The 24,032-nt window shown below is 38.7% G+C and overlaps 1 protein-coding gene across 2 annotated transcripts in view; it reads right to left on the bottom strand.

Moving 5' to 3' along the window:
• Window positions 1-24,032, bottom strand: part of Plcb1 (phospholipase C beta 1) — a 696,401-nt gene that overhangs the window by 475,090 nt on the left and 197,279 nt on the right. For both annotated transcript variants that reach the window (XM_036183929.1, XM_036183928.1), the window contains exon 3: window positions 4,312-4,380. In XM_036183929.1, coding sequence (XP_036039822.1) covers window positions 4,312-4,380 — 69 coding nt within the window. The remainder of the gene's footprint in view (window positions 1-4,311; window positions 4,381-24,032) is intronic.

Below are 24,032 nucleotides of genomic sequence, written 5' to 3'. Positions count from 1 at the left end.
TCCTTTTTAGCATGTCTACTGAGTTGCTTCATCCTAAGGATCATGACACTGGTGATGTCATCTCTTTGCATTAGCACCTTTTAAACTTTCTCATGTGGTCTTCTAGAAAAAATATATACTTTGCTGCATGACCCAGAAGATGTACTTAATGTACACAAAAACATTCCATGAAAGAAGCAGCCCTGTACAAGGCTGATGTTTTTAATTCTAGTCAAGTCTATTTCAATTAATGCTGGACACAAGCCATTGAATTAGTCTGCTGGGTCAAGAACTACTAATAGATCTGACACCACAGTGACACTGTCTGAGAACAGAGATCCTTTTGAAATCAGCCCACAGAGTGGCTGTGAACAGCATAAGCCAAACGTATATGCCACAGTGCCTTGCATGTAAGTGATCTTCAGAAATGGGTTGTGGGGTAGAGGAAAAGGGCAAAGGAAGGAGAGAGGAATGCATTTTAGAGTTAAAGATGTAAGTAAGGTGCCTTCTGTTTTTTACGTTTAGATTATAAAGTCTCCCAAAGTCACTCCAATGAGAAATTTCAAAACCAGTGACTTGAACAAAAGCTGTATACAGAAGAACAGATTTCACTCTATGTACGATGCTGGAAGTCGACACTTAAGTTCATTAGCAGGGCATCCTATGGCCTTCTCCATTTCCTATAAATGCCATTTCAAATCACAGCAGGGACAGAAAACAGTTCATTCTCAGCCCAGTGTTGAATTTTTATGTAACTAGATGCTGGGAAGAACAAAGGCAATACAAATACATAGATAACTATCTGCAGGGTGCCTTAGTATGTTGATAAACATCTACTCCACAGGTACCTTTATTCTGATCTAGAAGCTTCTACAGAAAGTCTAATGCTGAATCTGTCCTCCTTCAATTTGCTGTTTTTCCTGAGTCTGTCTCTGTGCCGTTTTATGTTTTTATGTCCACTTCTGGTGTTTTGTTGATGGTTGTTTGTTTATTTACACAGGGTCATGGTGCTGTGTAGCCCAGTCTGGGCTCAGGCTTGTAACCCTCCACCTCAGCCTCCCAAGTGCCAGGATCACTGCATATCCCATCATTTCAACAGTGTTCTACTCTGTGAACCTTTCGCTACATTTTTTTTCTACTTTCTGTTTTGTATTTCTTGTTTTAAGTTCTGAAAACCTTATCCCAGCATTCATTTTCCTGTTCCTGTTCCTGTTCCTCCTCCTCCTCCTCCTCCTCCTCCTCTTCTTCTTCCTCTTCTTCTTCCTCCCCGTCCTCCTCCTTCATTTTTTATTTTTTTGAGAAAGGGTCTCACTCATTATGTAGCCCTGGCTGTCCTGGAACTCACTCTGTAGACCAGGCTGGCCTCAAACTCAGAGATCTGCCTGCCTTTCCTCCTGAGTAGTGGGATTAAAGATATCTGCCACCACACCTGGCCCTTATTCCAGCATTCTTAATGGTCTCTAATCAATAAAGCAGCTGTCCACTTCAGGTCACACACCTTGTTCAACAAGATGTCCTACTGGACTCATTGCTGAAGGCTTTAGAGGACAACTCTTCTCCATCTATACCCCTACTGTCAGCCAATAGCTGTTGAGGGTGTCACTGTGTAGGAGACCTGATGAAGGAGATGGAGATGGAAGCCAAGCTCAGCAGGATCATGAGAAAAATAGGTACCTGGTAGTTGATGCCATAAACCGAATTGCATGATCAGACAGAATAAGACTCCAAACATTATAAATAACTTATATTTGTATTTTTCTAGGTTGAGCTGAGGTCATCTTTGTCACATTAAGGAATCTTTTCATCGTCACAGTCGCCTACGTTGCCTGTGGATCCACAAAGCGCCTTTAACAAGACTCCTACTCTGTTCACTCTTGACATTTAAACTTTCCCAATTTAAGAAAATGAGATGAAAATTAACTTCCTGGAAATCAGATCTGAAATTTTAAAATAATACTTTTTTAAATGTTGGGAGGAAGGGTTGGGGAGTAACTCAGTATTGAGCTTGACAAGCATGAAGTCCTTGGTTCTGTCTTCAGTGACAACATTTTTTTTTTTTTTTTTTTTTTTTGGTAAGATGACAGTGCCATCGGCACATTAGAGCAGTGACACCATATTCTGCTGCAGATGTGTGTTTCAGCACCCTGAAGCCACACCTCATCTGTAGCCATTAAATTTGAGATCTCCTGTGCAAACAGTTTGTTAATGATTTATTTCATTGCCTCCTTGAAACATCCTATTAAGTACCTATTAACAGCCTATGAGGAGTAAGTAGGTCTCAGCAAGGTCATACAGGTATATAGAACAGAACCAGCTCCGGAAATGTTAATGTAGAGTAAGTCTCAGAGAACATAGCACAGAACAAGAATGGCCCACAGAGAAAGCAACCCTTCTCTCCAAGAAAGTGTGAGCAGAAAGAGACAAGCCCAGTATCCTGGATTTCAAAAGCACTTCCTCAAGGGAGGCACTTGGAGATCTAATCATAGTTTATCAGCTGAGCACAGTGCAGATGCCACTTCTACCATTTATCAACATTCAATAGACATTTATCAAACCGCATCCATAAAGCAAGCACTCACTGATAAGCTAGTGAAAGAGACCTGTTCCCGCTTGCCACTTTCCAAGAGGCCCCAGTGGAACCGGCTTTGACTCTTGATGCTTAAGAAGCAGTGGGGTCTACTGAAAACCAGTAGGGGCTAATGAGAAGCAGTCAGGTGGGGTGAGATGTACAACTGTCCTCAGCTAGTATGGATATCAGGGGAGGCCAATAATCCTGGGTTAAAAGGCAAGTTTCACTGCTAAGTTACTGATATTATACATGGAGCTAACAGGCTTACATGAAAGCTGACTAAAACATTGTTTGAAGAGGAAAAGATTCTTTGCTAACCCCAAACTGGGAAACATTCTGTATCATCAACAAATTACTAATTCAAAATGCTTGACATGGAGTGCAAACACCAAGCCACTGAAATCCCCTATATGAGTAGAGAAATCTAAATGGTTAATTGGTTTCACCTAAAACACGTTTAGAAGCCTTCTTGCAAATATTTCTGATTTTTTTTTTCTTTCTAAACATTATTTTTCACATTTTCTAGTCAACCAGTTTAACCCTTCAGCTAACCCCAGCAGTTGGTATTTGCTCCATGCCAGACTCTGTTAGCACCAACCTACGGCTGCAGGATGTCTGTGAGGAAAAAAAATATTACAGCTGAATTTTTCTCTGCACCTCCAAAGTAACAGATCATTCTGAATGTTCAAGAAACTATTTTGACTTTTAGAGGCTAAAACAACAGTTGTGGGAAGACACTAAAAAAAGAAAATTGCTGGTTTCAGCTCATAAGTGGCAACTCCCCTTCTCTTGCTGTGTTGCTGATACACTGCCTCTGCCAGAAATAAAGTTCTTAATGTGTTAAATATTAAATCCAGGAACAAAGAGTTTTCAGGTTTGATGACAAGACGATGCACTCTACCAACCAGAATAAGTTAAAAGACACATTTTCTTCATCAAGCACTTGAATATTAACCTCATAAAACATGCTGCAAGGCCAAACCAATGACATCCCACTTAACATATCCCAAAGCATCCTTGGTCCTAATGTGAAGAATTAACTTTTGCCTTTATGGATGAAACTGTTTTAATTGTATAGCTTTTTTTTTTTTTTTTTCTTCATATCATCTCTGTTTACTAGGAAGAATGTGAATTATGACAAATGTAAGTAAAAAATAATATATGTTTACTAATACTTCTGAATTAGGTGACATTTTGAAAGTGCTCTCAAAAATATCTTAGGCATTTTGCATTAACTGACAGAGGTTAAGTATACATTACTCAAAATACTTGGGATAAGAGTGCTTAAGATTTTAAAACTTTGAAACATCGGTATATATGTATTCAGATGTCTTGTTAATATGACCCAGATCTAAACACGAAATTCATGCATACCTGATATACATTGCCTGAAAGTACATTTTTAGTGACCAAGGCATATCATTGATCACTAAGGAATTTTCCACTCAGAATTTACAGTATTTGAAATTTCTACTTATAGATGCTTAATCTGTAGCTTCTTTGGCATTTCATATGTCTACTTTTTCTTCAGACAAAAGCAAAATAACAGAGTAATAAGCAAACACCTGCATTACACCACCCATATGCTCACCCATTGTTTCCACCTTTTAATACAAGTTCAAGTGAGCGAGTAGAACACACTGGCTGTTATGTTTTACAACATTTACAACACAAGAACTTTTAACTGGGGCAATTAATTGATATCTTGACACAGATAAAGAATCAAAGTAGCAGCTGGTGCAGGCACAGGCTCTGCCTCCTACCTTGGGAGCTTTGGCATGCTTCCCACACCTGGCATCCTTGACAAGGCTGAGATCTAACAGCTCCGTCTCCTGGAAGGCAAAATGGGAAATTGTTAAGAAACTACCCAAATCGTTCCTCTTTGTCTTATGTCATTGATATCACTTTAAAGGATACTATTATCTGGAGATATGCCTGAGAAATTATCTGCAATAGGCTACCCCTCCATATTATGTCTCATTGAAGCAGGAAGAAAACAAAAAGATCATCAACTGCTGACTACTCAATTTAGTATTTGCTAAAGCATCTTAGACAAATTAAGTCCACAGTTTACATCCTTAAATCTACATCCAATAGGCCAGTGTTCTCAACATGTCTAATGCTGTGACCCTTTAATATAATTCCACATGTTGTGGTGACTCCCAAGCATAAAATTATTTCACTGATACTTCATAACTGTAATTTTGAAACTGTTATGAATCATAATGTAAATATCTGATGTGCAGAATCTCTGATATTTGACACAGGTTGATAACTGCTTCTCTAAACCATTCCTAAATCAAGAGAAAACTAATCCTTTTGTTCTGCTATTGAAAAGTAATCCTGGGGTCACTGAATATAGTTAAGGTGTGGGCAAAAGCAAAGAGAAGATTAGAGAGGCCAGTAGGAGGAGTTGCTCCCATCAGCTCACTCACACCTAATACAGCTGGACAATATATGGACACACACACACACACACACACACACACACACACACACACACACACCAAATTCTGTTGCAGTCTTTGACCACAAATCTCACACCACCGTCCTATCACATATTCATTACCAAGCATTCATTATTCAAACAACTATTATATGTAAGTTACTCCAGGACACAAGAAACATGCATACATGATTGCCATCAGGCAGAGGAAGGAACATAGAGAAACAAATGTGTATAAGACAAGAAAGAGTCTTAAAGTTAACTGCTCTGAGAAGTGAGAAAAGAGGATTTTTTTTTTCCTTTAAGTACACACAGAGGAATCATTTACCTTGGGGAAGTGTAAAATAGGTTCCTCACAATTGGAGAGTGCAAGGGGAGAAATAGTCCAGATAAGAATGGCTCAGGGGCTTGAGATGGATCTAAGATATTAATCTTCAGATATTTAGAGCTATAGTCCATGCACGTCAAGCAAAGGAGGAGGATCAAGAAAAATCCAGGAGCAAAGAATAGCAAATATGTATACACGGTTGCAGTGCAACTTCTGTATGGGTGACCTGAGGTGTCCCATAGGATTAAATGTTGAATATTTGAAGATAAGTCATGGAAGACAACACCAGAGGGTTGGAATCCTTGAAGGTCTACTTGTTGGATAGTGATCATATGGTTTGTCGCATATGTATACCAGCCAAAGAGCACAGTGATATAATGAAAAGAATACTCTTAAAGGGGTTGCAACCATTCAACAACTATTTCCCCTTCAAGAGTCAATGGGATGCAGCCATCCAGCCCCCTTCTCCCAGAAAAGACACTATACAGAGATTCCTCTGACAACAAACTCTCTAGATAATTTGTACAAGATACTCAAGAATACTAATATTCTCAGGGAGCTTTTTCTGACAGTTATCTTCCAATTCTGAGTGTCTGATCCAAAACAGTTTGAACACTTTTCTAAGGAATGAGTACAGAGTCTACTTGGATACTAAGTCCCTCTATTGCATACAAGTTCATATTAGGTCAAAGAGAACACTCTTTTTTTGACTTCTTCTCTGAGAAATGAAGTGAAGATTAGGTGAGGGAGGTTTCTTCACATGTTCATTCCATATTGGAAGTTGCCTTTCCTACTCTTCACTGTTACTGATCTGTGGAAATCTCATACCATATAGAGTATCATGCGGGAACCAGGCAAAAGGACCTTGTAGGACACTAACATGGATTTTTCTCTCAGGTCCCTTCACTCCCAGTACTGAAAGTACCTCATGAGCATTAGAAAAGTGTGCTATCAACTTGACATTCAATGTTTGGCTTAGACAACTGCATCATGGATCTGTCCTGGAGAAATAATGCACCACCAAATTTGACATAGAAGGAGCCCAGGCCCAATTTTTTTTCATTTCCACAGTAATGACCACTTTGCCCAGAAAAGAGCAGAGGGTTCCCAATAAAGCCTGTGGAAGTTTAATCCAGGGGCTGGAGAGATGGCTCAGTGATTAAGAACACTGGCTCTTCTTCCAGAGGTCCTGAGTTCAATTCCCAGCAACCACATGGTGGCTCACAACCATCTGTCATGAGATCTGGTACCCTCTTCTGGCCTGCAAGGATACATGCAGACACTACACTGTATATATATAATAAATAAATAAATCTTTTTTTTAAAAGAAGTTTAATCTAAAGGAAAGGAACAGTGTGGAGATCTGAGAGATAGGGAACAGAGTGAAGGTTTATCATAGGAGAATTCAGAACTGGACTGCAATGTAAGGAAAGGGAAGGATCAGCAGCAGTGCTTGGGGATTATGACTTTCTCACAGGGTCTCAAGCCTCAGGCAAACCGCTTTCATATTTAAGAGTGGTTGATTAGGGAAATCTGTTCAAGAGCAAATGCTCTTCATTAATTCATCTGAACACTGTTTATTGAATGCCTCCAAAGCATAGACGATTAGTGAGGATTCAATCACAAAACACAAAAGTAGATTGTCCATTTTGAGGCATTTGCAATAGCCCAATCACTCTCTTTTAAAGGAGATACCTCAAAACCCTTGCAGTTCCTGGCTATGGAAGGCTAATCCACCGGCTCCACAAGGCTGAGGTGGAGCTCCTGACTGTAGAGAAGGGAGGGCAGAGGTGGATGCTCAGAGAGGAACAAGCCAGTGGAAATGCATACTGGCAGGAATGATGAACATAAAACAGTCACACAGGTAGAATAAAAACTTTCTACACACATTCTATACTCACCAAATTTGATAGTAACTTTTTCTGTTTCAAGGTTTTCCTTTCAGTTGATCAAATGGACTGAAACATTGCTTGTTTGTTTACACACAAAAACCCAGGCTGAGTTCACAAAGAACTTAGTAAGCGCCATTACTTTTATATTGACGATAATGAATATTGTTCTCTACTGCCAGCTCCAGAGGAAGCTTCCATTACCCTAGTCGTGGAGTGATAGTTAATGACAGCTACCCTGGGGATTCATTCTGATACCACAGGGCTAAGAAGCCTCTCACTGGTGTGTAAAATTGTGTGTTCAGGAAAAGCATCCAGGGTGCTGTGGGGTGGGTAATGTGGCATGGGAAAGACCCAGGTGGAAATGCTGTTCTTGAGCTCTCTCAGCTGCAAAGCGTGATTAAAATAGCATCCCCTCCACTTCCATTTACATGCAAAAGCCATTCCTCTTGGGGTTCACTGCATCTTATTCTTTCCTCCATGATGAAGAAAATGAGGAACCCAAGATACAGGACGACAGAAATGTTACTTCTGTCATTGAAACTTTTTCTAGGTTAATTTCCCTATGTTAATAGTTTTAACAACCCAGTTCATTATTGAAGTACTGAAGTGGTTTTTCTTAGCTCACTTGAGAGTTGGTGCCTTCTAGCTTTGCAGACCTTGCTGAATGTAAACTGTATCACCTACTAAGTGGTGACAATGCCTCAAATACCGGTGTCTCTCGGAAGGTAGCCTGATTCAAGGAACTTGGAAAGCTTAAAGACATTAAGCCTGAGAATTTGATCTCTAATAAACTTCTAATTGGTGCTGATGCTACTGGTCAAAGGACAGGAACTTTGAGATGTGCTAATAAACACACACTCACAAGATGCTACTGTTGCAGAAGATTTGTTTAACTATGCAAAGATGTGTTGGGTTTGTTTGTGTTATGAAATATTTGTTTAGCTATGTAAAGATGTGTAGCATTTAATGATGTAAAGATGTGTTGCTGTTTTACTTGCCTACCTAAGGCAGCTGATTGGTCTAAATAAAAAGTGGAATGGCCAGTAGTGAGGGAGGAGGTGTATGCAAGATTTCTGAGCAGGAAGAATAAGTAGGAGGAGGAATTTAGGCTCAGGGAAGAAAGAAGAAGAGATGCCATCAGCCAGCCAGCCAGCCAAACATACAGGAAGCAAGAAAGTAGGACACACAGAATGAAAGAAAGGTATAAAGCCCTGAGGAAAAACATAGATGAATAGAAACAGGTTAAATTAAGTTAAAAGAGCTAGTGGGGCAAACCTAAGCTAAGGCCAAGCATTCATAATTAACAATAAGTCTTTGTGTCTTTATTTGGTAATTGGTTGGTAGCTCAAAGGAAATGCCAACTACAACCTGTAAGGCTTCTGGGTGAGCAAGATGGATAAAAGCTATATAATAGTTATAAATTACATGAAGAATCTTTAACTTATTTTTCTATAGTCAATAATAACTATTGAATATAAAATGTGACTAAGAGTGAATAATCTAGGCTTGGATTTGATGTAACTGAGGGAAACCTCCACAATCTCCAAGTTTTGAACATTCTATTATATTAAATTTTATCTTTTAATTGTTCAGAAATTTAAGCAATCATTAAAACTGTTTTAAACAGTGAAGTAGATGTGTTTTCTTTAAGTTCTAAGGCCACCTGGCTTGCCTAGGTTTGTAAAGGGAGAATGCAGCAACAGACATCTGCTTTCGGCCCACAATGACACCTTCAAAGACTGGACCACACCTCTAAGACCTCCAGCAAATGCACTAAAATGTGGAGATTTCTCCTCCCTTTGTAAGCATGAATAAAAGTGAAATCAGCAGCAAAGGTTTGGGGGAATATTGTTTCAGATTTTTGTTTTGAATGCATGATGAGGAAAGTAAGACCTGCCAGCTAAGGGAAGACTGGATGGTCTCAGATGTTTATATTCAGCAGAAGGATTTCAACCCATCAGCCACAAACCTACTGTGAGGGAGATGAACCATGAAATCCACTGCAAATTCAGGAAAGACTACAATTTAAAATGTAACTCTTTCAAGAATACCAATTTCTATGCATTGTTACCAAATACCATTAGTCACCCAATGTAATAGCATGCTTCAAGTTCACACAATACATAATCAGAACAGCAATTACAGCTATAAACATTTCACAGAGAAGATATTAATGGTTGGGTGTGTAGTGTGATTATGTGTACCTCCACATGTGGTATATTCATTAAGCTGTTCAATCTTGATTTACCAAAACTATCATGAGTTTATGTATTGTCTCTCAAACATCTTTAAAATTCATAATTGGAGAATGTTTTGGGGATTCTAAAAAGACAGTTTTGAACATATGAGGCACATGAGCATATACCTGACTCTTTGTTCTTTAGCTCCATTTTGTTTATGAGGGATGCCTGATCATGTAGTATAGCTCTCAAAAATCCCTGTACTGTCTCCCCCATCTGGACTTTTCTTTTATTCATTCTGTAGGCATAATTTTTGTCTTTTTGTTTTACAACCAGTGGTGTAGGAAAGACCAATGTGAATGGGATGAACCATTCCTGAACAAAGGTGACTGTCCCATATTCTTTATTTAGAAACACTGGGTTGAATATAATGAAAGATTCATAAACATAGAAGGCAGAAAATGGGAGTCATTTCTTGGAATTATCACTTGTTATCAACACAAAGCTAAGCAGTTCATTACAGATGTTTGTGTGTACCAGACAACCTATGTGTCAAACAGAGAGGCAGATGCCAGCAACATCTTGCTTATTGGGCTGCTGCTAAATCAACTGAGATATTAAACCAAGATCTCTATTAAGCAAACAAGGGTAATTGTATACATATAAACTCTAAAGCTTGTAACATTTCTCATTTTGAACAATGAGGACAAAGTTCTAGGAGAAACATTGGAAGTTGGAGCATTGGTTACTTTTGCTGTTGTTGTTGCTGTGATAAAACACTATAACCAAAGGCACCTTAAGGAAGAATGGGTTTATTTTGGCATATGGTTTCAGAGAGATGAATCCATTATGGCGAGGGGTATGGCATCATGTGGCAGTCATTGGCAGCAGACGGAATCTCAGAGAGAACATCTTTAGCAACAAGCATGAAGAAGAGAGGAAATCAGAAGTGGGGAGGGCTTTAGAATTTCAAAAGCCCACCTCAGTGATGCACATCATCCTTCAAAGCTGTACCTCCTCACAACCACCACTAACTCAGGGACATGTGTTAAAATGCCTGAGCTTATGGAGGATATTTCTAATTCAAACTCTATAGTTGATAAAGCATATAGAAGAAAAATGGAATATATAAGAATAACAATTTCTGAAGGTTAAAGGTATTTCATGAAAACCTGAAACAATAAGAGAAGCTACTTCTAGAGAAAATTGATTTTACCTTCATGTGCCCAAAATTAAATGTAAAATAAGATGAATATTTGCAGTGGAAAAAGAAAACATAAGATTGTTCCTGTGTTACAGGTTATATTGTAACTGTCTACTAGCATGGAATTTCTGGGCTTTGTTGTGAATATCTTGACAAAGACACTATGCCATTTCTTCTCCACATATCTAGCACTTGGGCTAAGCATCCAAAGCAGAGTCTGTATTCTACTTGGTTTATGGAAGGAATGATACCCTGCTGAAGATGGTAAATATTGTCCAATTTGGGCTCTAATAGGAAGAAACTATAAAATATCATTAGCTCTCACTTTTCCACAGCAAATTAATCTGAAAGGTAGGTGTTATGAGTAACCCACAAACACAAAAAGTTGGCTGATATAGTGTATGGATTACTTAGTGCATTACCACGTTTTGAAGACTGTCTTCGGCACTCAGTGCAAAGTCACTTACTTATTCGATTCTGAAGTCTCAATGTTATTCCTAGCCTTGCTTCCAAATTCTCTGCCTCAATGATAATAGTCAGGAATATAACCAATATTACAGAAAAATGTGGAAAGTAATGTTATTTATATTGTCTTCTTTCTTTTCTTTCCTTGACTATTACTTCTTCTTCAAATATGGGGCATCCACCAAGGACTAGAGCTCATATATTATTTCAAAAGCTAAGATATGTAAAGAGAAGATACCACCTCAACAAGCCAGGCAGCATCTTTAATGCAATGTTTAATGCTAATGGTGCTTCTAAATAAGGTACAGATTCACTTGGAATGGGAGATATGGCAAGCACAGAATAGAGGCTAATAAGTAAAGAAGGTGAAGCCTAGGGAAAAAGGAAACTCTGATGACTAATCATACAACATCCATGGCTAAGGTAGAATCTGTAGACTATTTATGGCTATGGAAAGTTTACTACCTAATTCTTTGTTTAATAATTTTCACTTAGTAGCTGCAATTTAGCAGATATTCAATACTGAAGATGTATTTTTGAGTAAAAGAAACACAATTGTTGGCATTCTTTGGGGAGATAGATTTCAGTATGTATGTGTCTTCAACAAGTGCTCATTCACAACAAAAGTGAATTCACAGAGTGGAGAAACAGGAGCATAAATCGTAGACATAGATGTCTTCCTGAGAAACTACTGACATGGTTAATTCATGAAGGAGGCAAAGGGCGATGTTGGTATGAACATCCAGGAGAATGATAGAAAAACAAGCTGTGCAAGGGCACTGGAGGAGGAACAGGTCACATACAGTTTAAAAGAGCCATGTGCTGTAGCAGGCAGTGTGGTTAATTCCATGCCTTATAAGGCACTGTGGCAAGTATAAGGACTTGTGTCAGTATTCTAAAAGCATTTATAGCCTCTGTTCTGAAGCATTCATCTAATCAATCTTTATCACTAAAAGATTGGGAGTCAAATATCAGGGTAAGAAACTGAAAGATCAAAGAAGCAGATAACTGCTACCAGTCGCTTCCCACCTCTACCATCCCTACATCCAAAATGGCCAAGATCCTCTCCCAGCCTTGCTTTACTACTTCCTGTCTCCTCTCTGTCTACAGTCCTCCAAACTTCTATGGTTAACTTTGAACAGCACACTATATATATATATATATATATATATATATATATATATATATGTGTGTGTGTGTGTGTGTGTGTGTGTGTGTGTGTGTGTGTGTGTGTGTGTGTGTGTATGTATTACTCTCGTTGATTAATAGAAGCTGATTGGCCAATAGCCAGGCAAAAAGTATAGGCGGAGTGATCAAACTGAGGATGCAAGGAGAACGAAGGGCAGAATTAGAGACTAGAGGAGACACAGAGAAAGAAGCAAGAGAAAAGGGCCAAGCTAACCAAGGTACCACCACACAGCAGAGTGTAAATAAGGAATAGGGGCTAAGTTAAAATGTAGGAGCTAATTAGTAATAAACATGAGCTAATGATCGAACATTTACAATTAATATAAGCCTCTGTGTAGTATTTTTGAAGTGGCTCCCAGGACAGGAAACTCTGCCTATATTGTTCAGTTTTGAGCAAGAAGTTCCAGATCATCATTAGAAGACAACATTTCTGCCTCAAAATATCCCCAGGGTCTCAATATTTGTAGCAGATTAGTCCCAGAACCTCCATGGACAGTACTATCTATAGATGTTCATATCCTTTACAAAACTATGAAGTATTTGCATGTAACCTAAGCACACCCTCTCTGATATTTTAAATCTTCTCTAGCTTATTTATAATGCCTGAGGAGACGTAAATACTACGTAGATCATTGCTAAACTACATTTTGGGGAGAATGATAATTATAAGAAGTAAGTCTATACCAATTCAGCATGCCAATCCATAACTACTATCTTTTGGAGTGATTTTGATCCACAGTTGCTTGTGTCCTGTCCATTAATGTACAGCCCAGGAACAGAAAGAGGTGACTCTAGTTAGGAGTTCTAAAATGATATGGTCTTCATGGTAGTTTAGTTATCTGGAGTGAGCAGAAAAGGATGAACTGCAAGGAGTCAGATGATAATACCCTCCTATAACCAATGCTAAGGAGTCCATCTGTTGAGAAGGCAACTAATTATTATTGTTAAAAGTTGTTGAGAGCAAGTCAATGAGACAAAACTTGAAGTTTATTGAGATGGGATTAAAGTTTCTCCATCACTAAAGGGGGTGAAAATGAACATAAACAATGCATTTAGCACTACCAACAGTAATAGTAATTAGAACTATTAAAAACAGAAACCAAAGATATATATGCCAAGAAATGTAGGAGGGAGATGATCTGCAGGTGTTACCTCATTAAGCAGTGCAACAACCCCAACACCAGTATCTAATTCTTCCCTTCAGCAGATGAGAGAACTAACAAATATGCCACTACTCTGGACCAACTGGGTAATTTCCTCACAGATTCCAACATTATTCTTACTCGTAGTAGAGGGAATGGTAAGGTAGCCTCATGGCATCTGTGCTTTTCTATAATCACTTCTATTCAAGCACACTGGTTTCTAACCAGGAGAGTATGGCAGAGGTGGGAGACTATTGTGCTCACAAAGATGCTGGGAAGGATGACAAAGATAAGATGGTTTTGCAGGTATTATAAAAGCTCTCAACCCAATGACTTAACCAAATGTGCTATCCAGGTGACTTTTCAGAAGACCTAGAAGTGAAAGACTGATAGGAACAGAGGTGCTGTCTGGCCTGATGGCTACGTTGTATACTATCTAACAAAAAGAAAATCTCTAGAACAGTGGTTCTCAACCCATGGGTCAACCCCCCACAGGGGTCACATGTCAGATATCCTGCATATAGATATTTACAATTCATAACAGGAGCAAAATTAAGTTGTGAAGTAGCAAAGAAATGACTTTAGGTTTGGGGTCCCACAACATGAGGAACTGTATTAAAGAGTTGCAGCAGTAAGAAGGTTGAGAACCACTGGTCTAGGATATAGGGAACTCAGCTGAAAAATGGTGAGGAAGTACATTTTGGCAACTACCTGACCACGGTAGCAAAATCAGAGCTAAATGTGCAGCAGCAACCATGAAGAACACTTCCTTGCATCCTGGCAAGTCCCCAAACAGGTGTGATTCTGGTTGACTGACACTGTAAGAGAAATGTTTGCCACTAATGTGTGATAATTTGTCATGAAGCAGGAAAGAGCTAATACACTACTCCCAGGTAACATTTCAAATGAGAGCAATGACTTTATTTTTACCTTATTTAGCTGACATTATAAAAAACTGAAGAAAAGGTGTAGGTGTATAATCACCATGAGATACCTATGTCTATTTTAAAGATGACTAATTTCAGGAATATGGGGAGTCTTATAAACAACACTTTTGAATTTATTAGTTCTTATTACCAGGTAGCTCACAGAAGGATGTGCCCTGTTTCATGGGTGGGAGTGGGGAGAGGAAATGCCACATTTGTTAAGGACTCAAGTAATTAACAATAATATCAATGTCAAATAGGATTACACTCATACAATCTTCTGTTACTTCCTGTGCCCAAAGAATTTACTCATTTCATGCTAATCAGATTAAGGGATAATAGCATCCATCATTTTGTAAATGGTTTCTTGAGTGCTAGAAACAATTTCCATGAATATTTTGGGTAAGCACAGAATCCAATTTCCATAAAAGGTCTTTTGAAAGAAATATGAGATGCTATAGACTTATCATGGAAACAAGATGATTTCAACTGTAGCCAGATTGTCTTTTTGAGTCATCTGAAATGTTCTCTCTGGTCTATACCTATTTCACTATGGCTGGGCAGCCAGCAACGTTTCGTATCTGGCCATGGAAGCTGCTTCTGTTCTTCAGTCTTACCTTAATATAACTGAACATACAACTTACCACATGCCATTTATACTATTTAAATTCCTTCATGGTTCAAGATCAGGGGTTCTGAGAATGTAGTCCACTGATCTAGGACACCAATACCACTTGAGAACATGTACAAAATACAAAGTCTTTGTCTGCTTCTAGACCTCCTGTATTAGAAGCTGTGGGATGGAATCCAACAAGCTTTTAAATAAGCCTCTGGGTAATTCAAACACAATCCAAGATTTGAAAACTTCTGCCCTAGATCTTAAATGGAGACAACAACTGCCCACAGAGAAGCCTAATTAAGCAGGGCTAGGTAGGACATTCAGACACTTGGACGGGCTACCTTTATCCATTTATAAAAGAATTGCACCAGGGTACTCCCAGCAATGAAGGGACTGAGCATCAACAGTCTGAAAAAGTTTGCTTTAGATGTCTCTGTGTTGCAGCAGCAAGTGTAACCTTGTAGATTAAAGGGACCATTTCTACGCTGAGCCCTGGAGGCCGCACAGAATCAGAGTCACATTCTAAGCATGGCTGGCTTAGTTCCAGATGTTCTGATTCAACCCCTGTGCATGATACTTCTGGGCTGGAAACCAAATACACTTCCCCTCTCTCTAGTTACAGAATCAGGGCATGTCTGGTGATCCCTGAAGTATACATGAATGGCATCCAGCCTAGCCTTACCTTTGCAGCCACTTGCTGAAATCTACCTGGATAGTCTAATTTTCACCTTTAGCTATTTGTTTAAAAATAGACACTACACATTTTTCAGCACTAAATTTGTTTTCATCCCATTGAGTCTGAGTTTCAGCCATGGCAGATTCCAAGGCACTTTTTATCTATATGACATTTTGAATGTGTGAGGAGTTAATCTATATGAGTTGACATATATATTTCATATACATATATTTCATGTAAATGATGAAATAATGGTCCTTTTTGCTTTGCCATGACTTGCTTCTTAAGATCATTTTGAGTTTTCTGGCAAGGCAAAGGAATCAAACTGAGTCCTTTCCAAATGCTAATTTGTGCCATATGGAGTTGGGAATCTAATGGGGAGGATGAGGCTTAATGAATTTTCCTGAGGAGAGCATTCAAAGTCAATCAATACATTGGCCCTAAGGTTCTCCTGAAGTACTGTGAATTTAAAAGTGAACTTTCCTTTTGATTCAACTGTGGATCAGCCTCAGCCCTAATGCATGCACAAAACAAACCAAGCTGTTCATACAAAGCACTCCGGAAAAACTCCAGTCGTCCCACATTGTGTTTCATTTATTCAGGACATTCTTTCGGTGGCTGCTCACCTGGCTCCCTGCCTGGCCCCTTTTCTAGCCAGACACCACCTCCCACTGTCTGTTTTACTCTCACCACGGGGCATTTGTGATCTTTGACCACCTTTGGCCTGCTGGACACACTTCACTGAGGGGTGGAGACAGGAGGACATGCTGGAAGGCTGTGTACCTTGCAGCAAACCCTGAGCTTTTGACTGACAGGTGCAGAAGCAGGATGCCTGGCAACCTGGCCATAGGGCAGAACAAAGTTCCTGGTACAGATTTTGTTCTAGAACTCTCAGGAGGGCATACATTAGGCTAGACCTCTGGCAGAAAGTTCAGCCTTGCCTGACCCCCCCTTCCACCCCCTTACCCAGCTTCGGCAACCCCCGGTATCCCTTCCTGAATACGCCTTTTAGATACAATTCCTTGAAGGAGTTGGGAAAGTGATCAGTCTGGAGAACAGATCCCTTATCATTTATAACTAGTTTAGCAAGTAATGTTAAACTGGAAACCAGCCAGCCAGAATCATACATATTTACTGCTATTAATCATTTTTCTTTGGTTTTACTCCATTTCTGCATGTTTTAAACTATCGTTATTATATGCCCATTTAATGAGAATTCCCTGAGTCTGAATTCTGTCTCAGTGCTCTGCACTTCACCTTGTATCATTCTTTGATTATAAACTATTCTGACCATTCCTAAGAAATAGACACATGGAAACAAATTATCCTCTCTAATGTACGAACACTTTTATCAAAAGCATAGCCACATCACTATTTAAGAGGAGGAGCTTGTCCAGACAGCCATACTCCTCTGCCACGGTCATGAGAAGCAAGGCAGCAGCCGTTGCAGAAGAGTTTCACAGACTGACACTTGACGCCTGCACTTTCAGTGTGGATGTGAATTGCTGAGCTGTTCAAATTCAAAAAGTAAGTGCTTGTTGACTCAGTGGTTTCACTTGGGGAAATACATCTTACAGCAATAAAAGCACTAGTGTGTTTGAAAAAAAAAAAGAGGAGGAGCTTGATTTTAGGGGAGGAATATTTTCTACTAAGAACATCAAAGCTATAAAAAGCATTCATTTACCTAATCCCTAAGTCAGACTTAATTTTGTCTTATTCAGAGCTAAAAGGAAACATATTCGTATCCACTGTGTGACTCCCTCCTTGCTAAGGATGGATTTCAGTTTTACCACCCACTCTGAAATCTCTTTGAAAAAAATCAGAACATAATGGTACACAAATGGTATCCAAAGCTGAATAAAAAGGATTCATGGGTAGCACTAACTGGATTTGGTGGATGATCAAAAACAAAGATACAGGAAGTTGGGAAGAGAGGGTGTTAGGGGGACATGGGGAAGCTGGAGAGGGAGATGATGGGTAAATAGATATGCTTGTGTACATGTCCAAATTCTCAAAAATAAAGAAAAATACTTTTTAAACTCCAGCAGAAAGTTAAGATCCTTTTAAGTTATATTTTTCTAGATGTTTTTGGGAAATACTCTTAATTTTGTACTGTTGCTTATTAGGAAGGGAGTTAATAGTGATGACTGAACCTGAATGGGATGGGTGAAGATGAGCAAGCCAGCTCAGGGAGAATGAAAGTAAAGAGTTTAGATTCAAAACTGCAAAAGCACAAACTTTAAACGCTCTCATTATGGGGAGTTGGGATGTACAAGAGGCCATGGATCCATTCATTAGCTTGATAAAATATGTACATAGTAACACATTGTATTAAATCAATACAATTACTTGTTTGTCAATTAGAGATATATGTATATACAAATATGAACACAGAAGCAATAACAATTAGTGAAAAAAGAGACCATGAATTAGAAGAGTGAGGAGGGGTATATGGGAGAGTTTGGAGGGAGGAAAGGGAAAGGAGAAAAGAAAAAAAAGGTTAGTAGGTTTTTGTTTTTAAGTGAACTCTGCAGGAAAAACAAAAAGGACCTGGTAATCATGCAAGGCTCAAATTCAACACATACTGAATATAATTCAAGGCAATGCAAATGTATACGTAAAAGCACTAGGGGTGACAGAATCAGTTGGGATGGCACAGGGTCTGAGGACAGAAAATTTAGGATCACAGCTCCTCAAGAAATAAGACTGTAGTAGCCAATGTGGAATGGGGAAGGGAGGGTTCAAGACCTTGTAGAGTTAATTAAAAACAGATGCATTTTAAAGAAGGTAGAAATTTCCATCTTCACAGTCAGATGTGGACACATTTTGGAGGTGGGCAGTGGTTTATTACCAGAGAGGAGAAAGTGAATAGTTTCTCATAATGTCCTTGAACTTCTACAATAGGGAACCATGGAGCTGCTCCCGTCTGCCCTACTGACAATGAGAAAGGAAGTAATAAGTTGTGAAAACTCTTTGACAAGACCTAATGTTTGCTCCAATTCCTGCCCAGAACAGGAAAGCCAAAGAAAACAAACAAGTGCAACTAAAAGAAGACAATTGTCTTCCTCAGCACGCCCTTGACTTGACCTTTAGGAGAAAGTTGAGAAATTCTCTCATTCATGCCCTTCATTTGAATATGCTGAAAAATGACATCACCAGGCACTTTATTTTAATCAACTGGTGAGAAGCATACAGTCATTCAAAAACTAAAGAATGGGAAGTTGGAAAAGAGTAAAAGAATTAAGGAGCCAGACTTAGTACAAGTGGCAGAAACCAGAAGGATTTGAGTAAAATTGTACCCCCCCCCAAAAAAAAAAATCACACAAAGGAAACATCACTGGGGCAGGGTTTAAAAAAAACCCACATTAAAAAAATACAGACAAAAGTTTAAGAGAGGTTTGTCTCCTATAACTTTCTGTGCTTTTCTATTATACACATAAATTACTTCCAGGAAAGAAAGAATGAGAGGAGACAGGAGAACTATAGACCATAAGTGTTAGCTGTGCAAACTCCCAGCCCAAAGCCCATAATGCTGGGGTCAGCCAAGGGCTTGTGTCTCCACACACAACAGGGGTGATGGCAAGGCTAGAAGAAGAGGAAGCCAGCTTTCAGGACTCCCTGCCCATCTACACTCTTGAAGGCTGACTAATGGTGGTAGCAGTTGTTACAAGGTCCCCTGAAAATCTGCTCTGACTGAACTGATCAGTGTACTTCACATCAGTGTTCTGCACACGCTCAGACCTCAACTTCCCCTTGTCACAACAGAGGAGCACTCTGAGAACAGAGACTTCATTGAATGATGCCACAAAGTCAAGTATAACAAATAAACCAAGTCCTTGGATGACTTTTCTCAAATTCTAAACTTGGTGATGAACTAAGAAGCATTTGATGGTGGAACTGTTCCCCAAAAAAAGTTGGCACAGGCACAGTGCCAGAGAGAATTTCTTTGTATTCTCTTCTTCTTTTCAATTAAATATATTATCATTTTTTAACAACATCCTTGTAAAAGATAGCTCAGGGGAAATAATCACTATCTTAGATGGTCACCAAAGATACAACAGTGAGAAGAAAGAGTCACTAGTATGTCTAGTTGCTATGAGATGTTTTCTGGCTCCAGATCACAACCTCTAAGCAGAATTCCACTGACTACTATCAGTGATCAACTCTGGATATGAGTTCTATGTGTTGATTCTCTGCAGCCTTGAACTTTCAAAAGAGGATCTATTTTGATTTTGTATCTATTCATTTCACAACTTACAATGTTATTATAAAAGTTCTTTATCCACTATAGTTTCGAACAACTGAATCTTATAATCTCTTCAGCAGCCTAAATATCGACCAGCTTCACTGTCATCCCTCTGTGTATAATTTTTCAAAATAAATAAAAGTAATAACTCATGAATCTTTAACATAGGTTTCAAGTTCCCAAGAGGACAGATCACCATTTTCAATATTGAAGAATATATTTCTTACCATGCAGATAAAAGTAAAGCATAATAATAATTCTTCCTCAGAATTATTTCCCGTGCTTTAAAAAAGTAAATACAAGGACTGGGTATGTAACTCTGGAGATGTAGCTCAGTGACAGAGCACTCCTCTGGTCCTGGTTCATCCCAGAATTGTGGGTATGAAGAGAGTGGAAAAAAAAAAGGAAAAATAAAAAGAAAAAAAAAATCCTATTTAGTTCAAACATTGGACTACTCTTTAGCGAAACTATTCTATCTTGACTTTTCTTAAATTTTTTGTCATTTTCTTGTTCTTTCTGCCTGCCTAGCTCTGACCTTCTCATTCTTACCTTCTTACCTTTCTATGGATCCATTTCCTTCACTTAGGCCTCATTGAAAGAAAAGAAAAAAAGGTTTTTCACATCCTGGGTTATTTGTCTTTCAGTCACAAGTCAGATGAATCACATTTGCTCTATGTGGGTCAGTCAAAATTAAGTACAGGAATCTCTTAAGTACCAAAATTGGTCCTATTCTGTCTTATGATTATGGAATTAAATTAACCTGAGTCTTAAGCACTGTATGTCTTTCGGCGTTATTATTTTTTTTTTTTATTATAAAAGCTAGGCCACAGCAAATAGTCCAACCTCACAGAAAGTGCATAGATTTCATAACTTTCTCCTTCATTCCTCTGTTATTATTTGACAGGAACCTCTCAGAGTGTAGTACTTCACCCAGTGTAGTGGATCATTTGGGAGCTTGTTAGAAACTCATATTTCTGGGTCCCACCCAAACCCCCTGACTTGGTACCTTATTGAAAATTACTTAGAAAAACATGGTATCCTCTTAATGATCAGCTACTGTTCTTAAACAAAATCTATAACTGAAAATTGATATGAGAAAAAGTATCTGTGCAAATACAAAGAAAATTAATTCCAGATACAACAGAATCTGACTTTACACTGTGCCCATTCTGCAAGTCTATTTTCAAAGAACAAGGATGTAGCTTGAATAGGCTCATTGTCTCATTAAAAGCTATCTATGGGGCTCCAGTGCTTCCTTTAACATCTTTTCAATCATCATATATAAACATTCCTGGATGCTTTAAAAACATGTTTTGATGGACATGGAAAACTGAGGGGTAAACTGTCACTATTCGAATGGCGACACTTCATCATAATGACTATTCTCTTTTCCCCACACAGGGATATAGATTTTCATAATAAATTCTTGATGGGCTTATACATATCTTAAGGCAGAAGTAATTTGTTGGCCACCAATATTGGCACTTTGCCCTACACACTGTAGAGAATTGTGAGGAAATCCTTTCTCTATCATGAGCTGTGTTTCCCTGCACCCCTGGCATTTCTGGGCATGTGAAATAGTGTTCACAAATGAAACAGAAATGCAAGAGAGATAAGGGGCATGTCTGGTCTCATTCTTTCCTCTTCTTTCTTTGGAAGAAAGATAAAGAGACCCTAGAGAATTCTGCAGCTAGTAAGTTAGAATCTATCTGAATCATCAGTTAGAGAAAGCTACCTTTTATGAGGACCACCTATCCTAGATTACTTAGTATATGAGACATCCTTTTGTGTATGTTAATTTGCTTAAACCTTGAACTTTAGTTTTTTATAGGAGATATGATACTCCAAATAATTACAGGGCACATATACATATGTTTTAAAAATGATAAATGTCATAATCTCAGGTCATAAGAAAAACCATACACATATAGAACACTGGGATAGGGAAAACAACCTTAGAGGAGAAGAAACATTTTTATCTCCATGTTTTAGAGATGAAATTGAGACCACACTGTGTAAAGTGTTTTGAGATCCATACTCAGTTACTTGCATAACTTACAGTTTACTGTGTAACTGTAGTCTCTAACCCCCAGAAGCCTCAATACATTGATTAACTCACTCATGGACTAGATAAAGACCTGTGAAATATAGTCAGCATCCCTTCTTAGTATTTATGCTTATGCTTGCAGACTGGCCGTCAGCTTTGATGAGTGCAGCTACTTTTTGCAGTGGGCAGGCTTATTTCAAGCTCTTATAACTGGTCAAAGTACTGAGAATTAGTGAATGCCGAGTGCCCAGCAATAAAGAGGACATCTGTATCACTCTCTCCAAGGCTCAGAGAATATCACAAAAGACAAAACAGAAAGGATGTAAGAGCTGAGGATGGGGTAGGTGCTGTGGAACACTGTCTTCTGGGCATTTTGTGGCCATCACACTCTTAAATTTACAGTGGCTTTGACTATCTGCAGGAAACTGGGTTTGTCAACATCCTGTCATGGAGAAGAAGGGACTTGTCTCTTCCTCCCTAAGGATAGAGACAGTTGATGGTTGGTGGAAAGGAAGAGATATGTTCTTCAGTGGTATAGCTACTAGTAAGGTACCTGTGGTCTTCTAGATCATCTCTCACCCAGGCTCCTGTAAACAACTAATGAAACTCACAGGGAAGAAAAAAGAAGGGGAGAGGGTGGGCAAGAGGAGGAAAAGGAGGAAGGGGAGGAAGGGGAGAAGGAAGAAGAGGAACGAAAGAAACAAGGACCATAGGAAGTAAAAGGAGAGATGGTTCAGAAGAGGAAGGGGAATCAATGTGAAAGGGAGAGGGACAAGAGGGTAAGAGGAGTGAATATGATTAAAATAGAGTCATATACATGTATGCAAATATCATATAAGCATTATTATATATTCTGATTGTGGAGGTTTGAAAGAAAATGATCCCCAAAGGGAGTGGCAATATTAGGAGGTGTGGCTTTGTTGGAGTAGGTGTGGTCTTGTTGGAGAACATATGTCATTGTGGAGGCAGGCTTTGAGGTCTCATATAAGCTCAAGCCACCCACAGTGTTCAGATCACTTCCCACTTCCGGTTGCCTGTGAGTCAAGATGTAGGACTGTCAAGCACCATGTCTACCTGCATGACACCATGCTGCACCATGATGATAATGGACTGAACTTCTGAAACTGTAAGCCACCCAATTAAATGTCCTGGTGTTGCTTGACAGCAATAGGAACCCTAAGATATTGATATATGCTAATAAATCACGAAAAGGTAAAATATGACAAACATTCACTAACATATATAAGATTTACTAGGTTTGCTTAAGTGTTATGGTCTCCTTGAAGACTGCTGCTATATTTTTATGCATATATAGACATTTTCAATGTTCCTAATTAATCTGAACCAGTGACTGGAAGCAATGATCTTGATCCAGCTCTGTAGTGGGAAGTAAGAATACTAATATCCAATCATGTTGATTAAGAATAATGTATGAGGCAGACACAGTGCAATATCAAACTTCCCTCTCCATAAAGTGGTAGGGTCTCACCCACCAATCTTTTCAATCACCTTACATTCTTACTGTTTTTTCAAATTTCATTTTCAGTCCTTCTGTAGTCTCTTTTCACTGTTAGGGGTTTTGAAAGTTTTCGTTGTGATAAAACACACTCAACTCACAAATTACCATTTTAATCATTTTAAGTCTACAAATCAGTGATATTAAGTGCATTCAGACCACTATGCAGCCATCACTGTCATATTCCTCAGAGCCTTTTATCTTTTCAAACTGAAATTCTGCCCACATTAAGTAATAACTCTTCACTATCTGCTCTCCACCCAAGCTTTTGACAAACTACATCCTACTTTCAACCTTGGTCCATTAAAAGACAAAAAAATTCATTTTTTAATTGTATAGAATTTATAGAGAATCATGATATTATATATAGATGTACACAGAAATTTTGTTTGTCAAATTCAATGGTCCCTATGGTTAATATATTAGTATGGTAATTAGCTATAATTAATAAAATGACATTGAAACTTTATCTAAAGTTCATCTTTTATTCATATGTCCTTAACCTGACCCTTTATCTTTTTTCTGCAACACAATCCCATTTAAGATGACATTACAGCCAGCTCATGCACTAAGGACAGATCCTGGTCCCACAGACTGGGTGCCTCCCAA

Source organism: Onychomys torridus, chromosome 4, assembly GCF_903995425.1.
Source record: "Onychomys torridus chromosome 4, mOncTor1.1, whole genome shotgun sequence".
Taxonomy (NCBI): Eukaryota; Metazoa; Chordata; class Mammalia; order Rodentia; family Cricetidae; genus Onychomys; species Onychomys torridus.
Note: the sequence above shows the minus strand (reverse complement) of the source record. Positions and strands in the feature narration are given on the sequence as shown.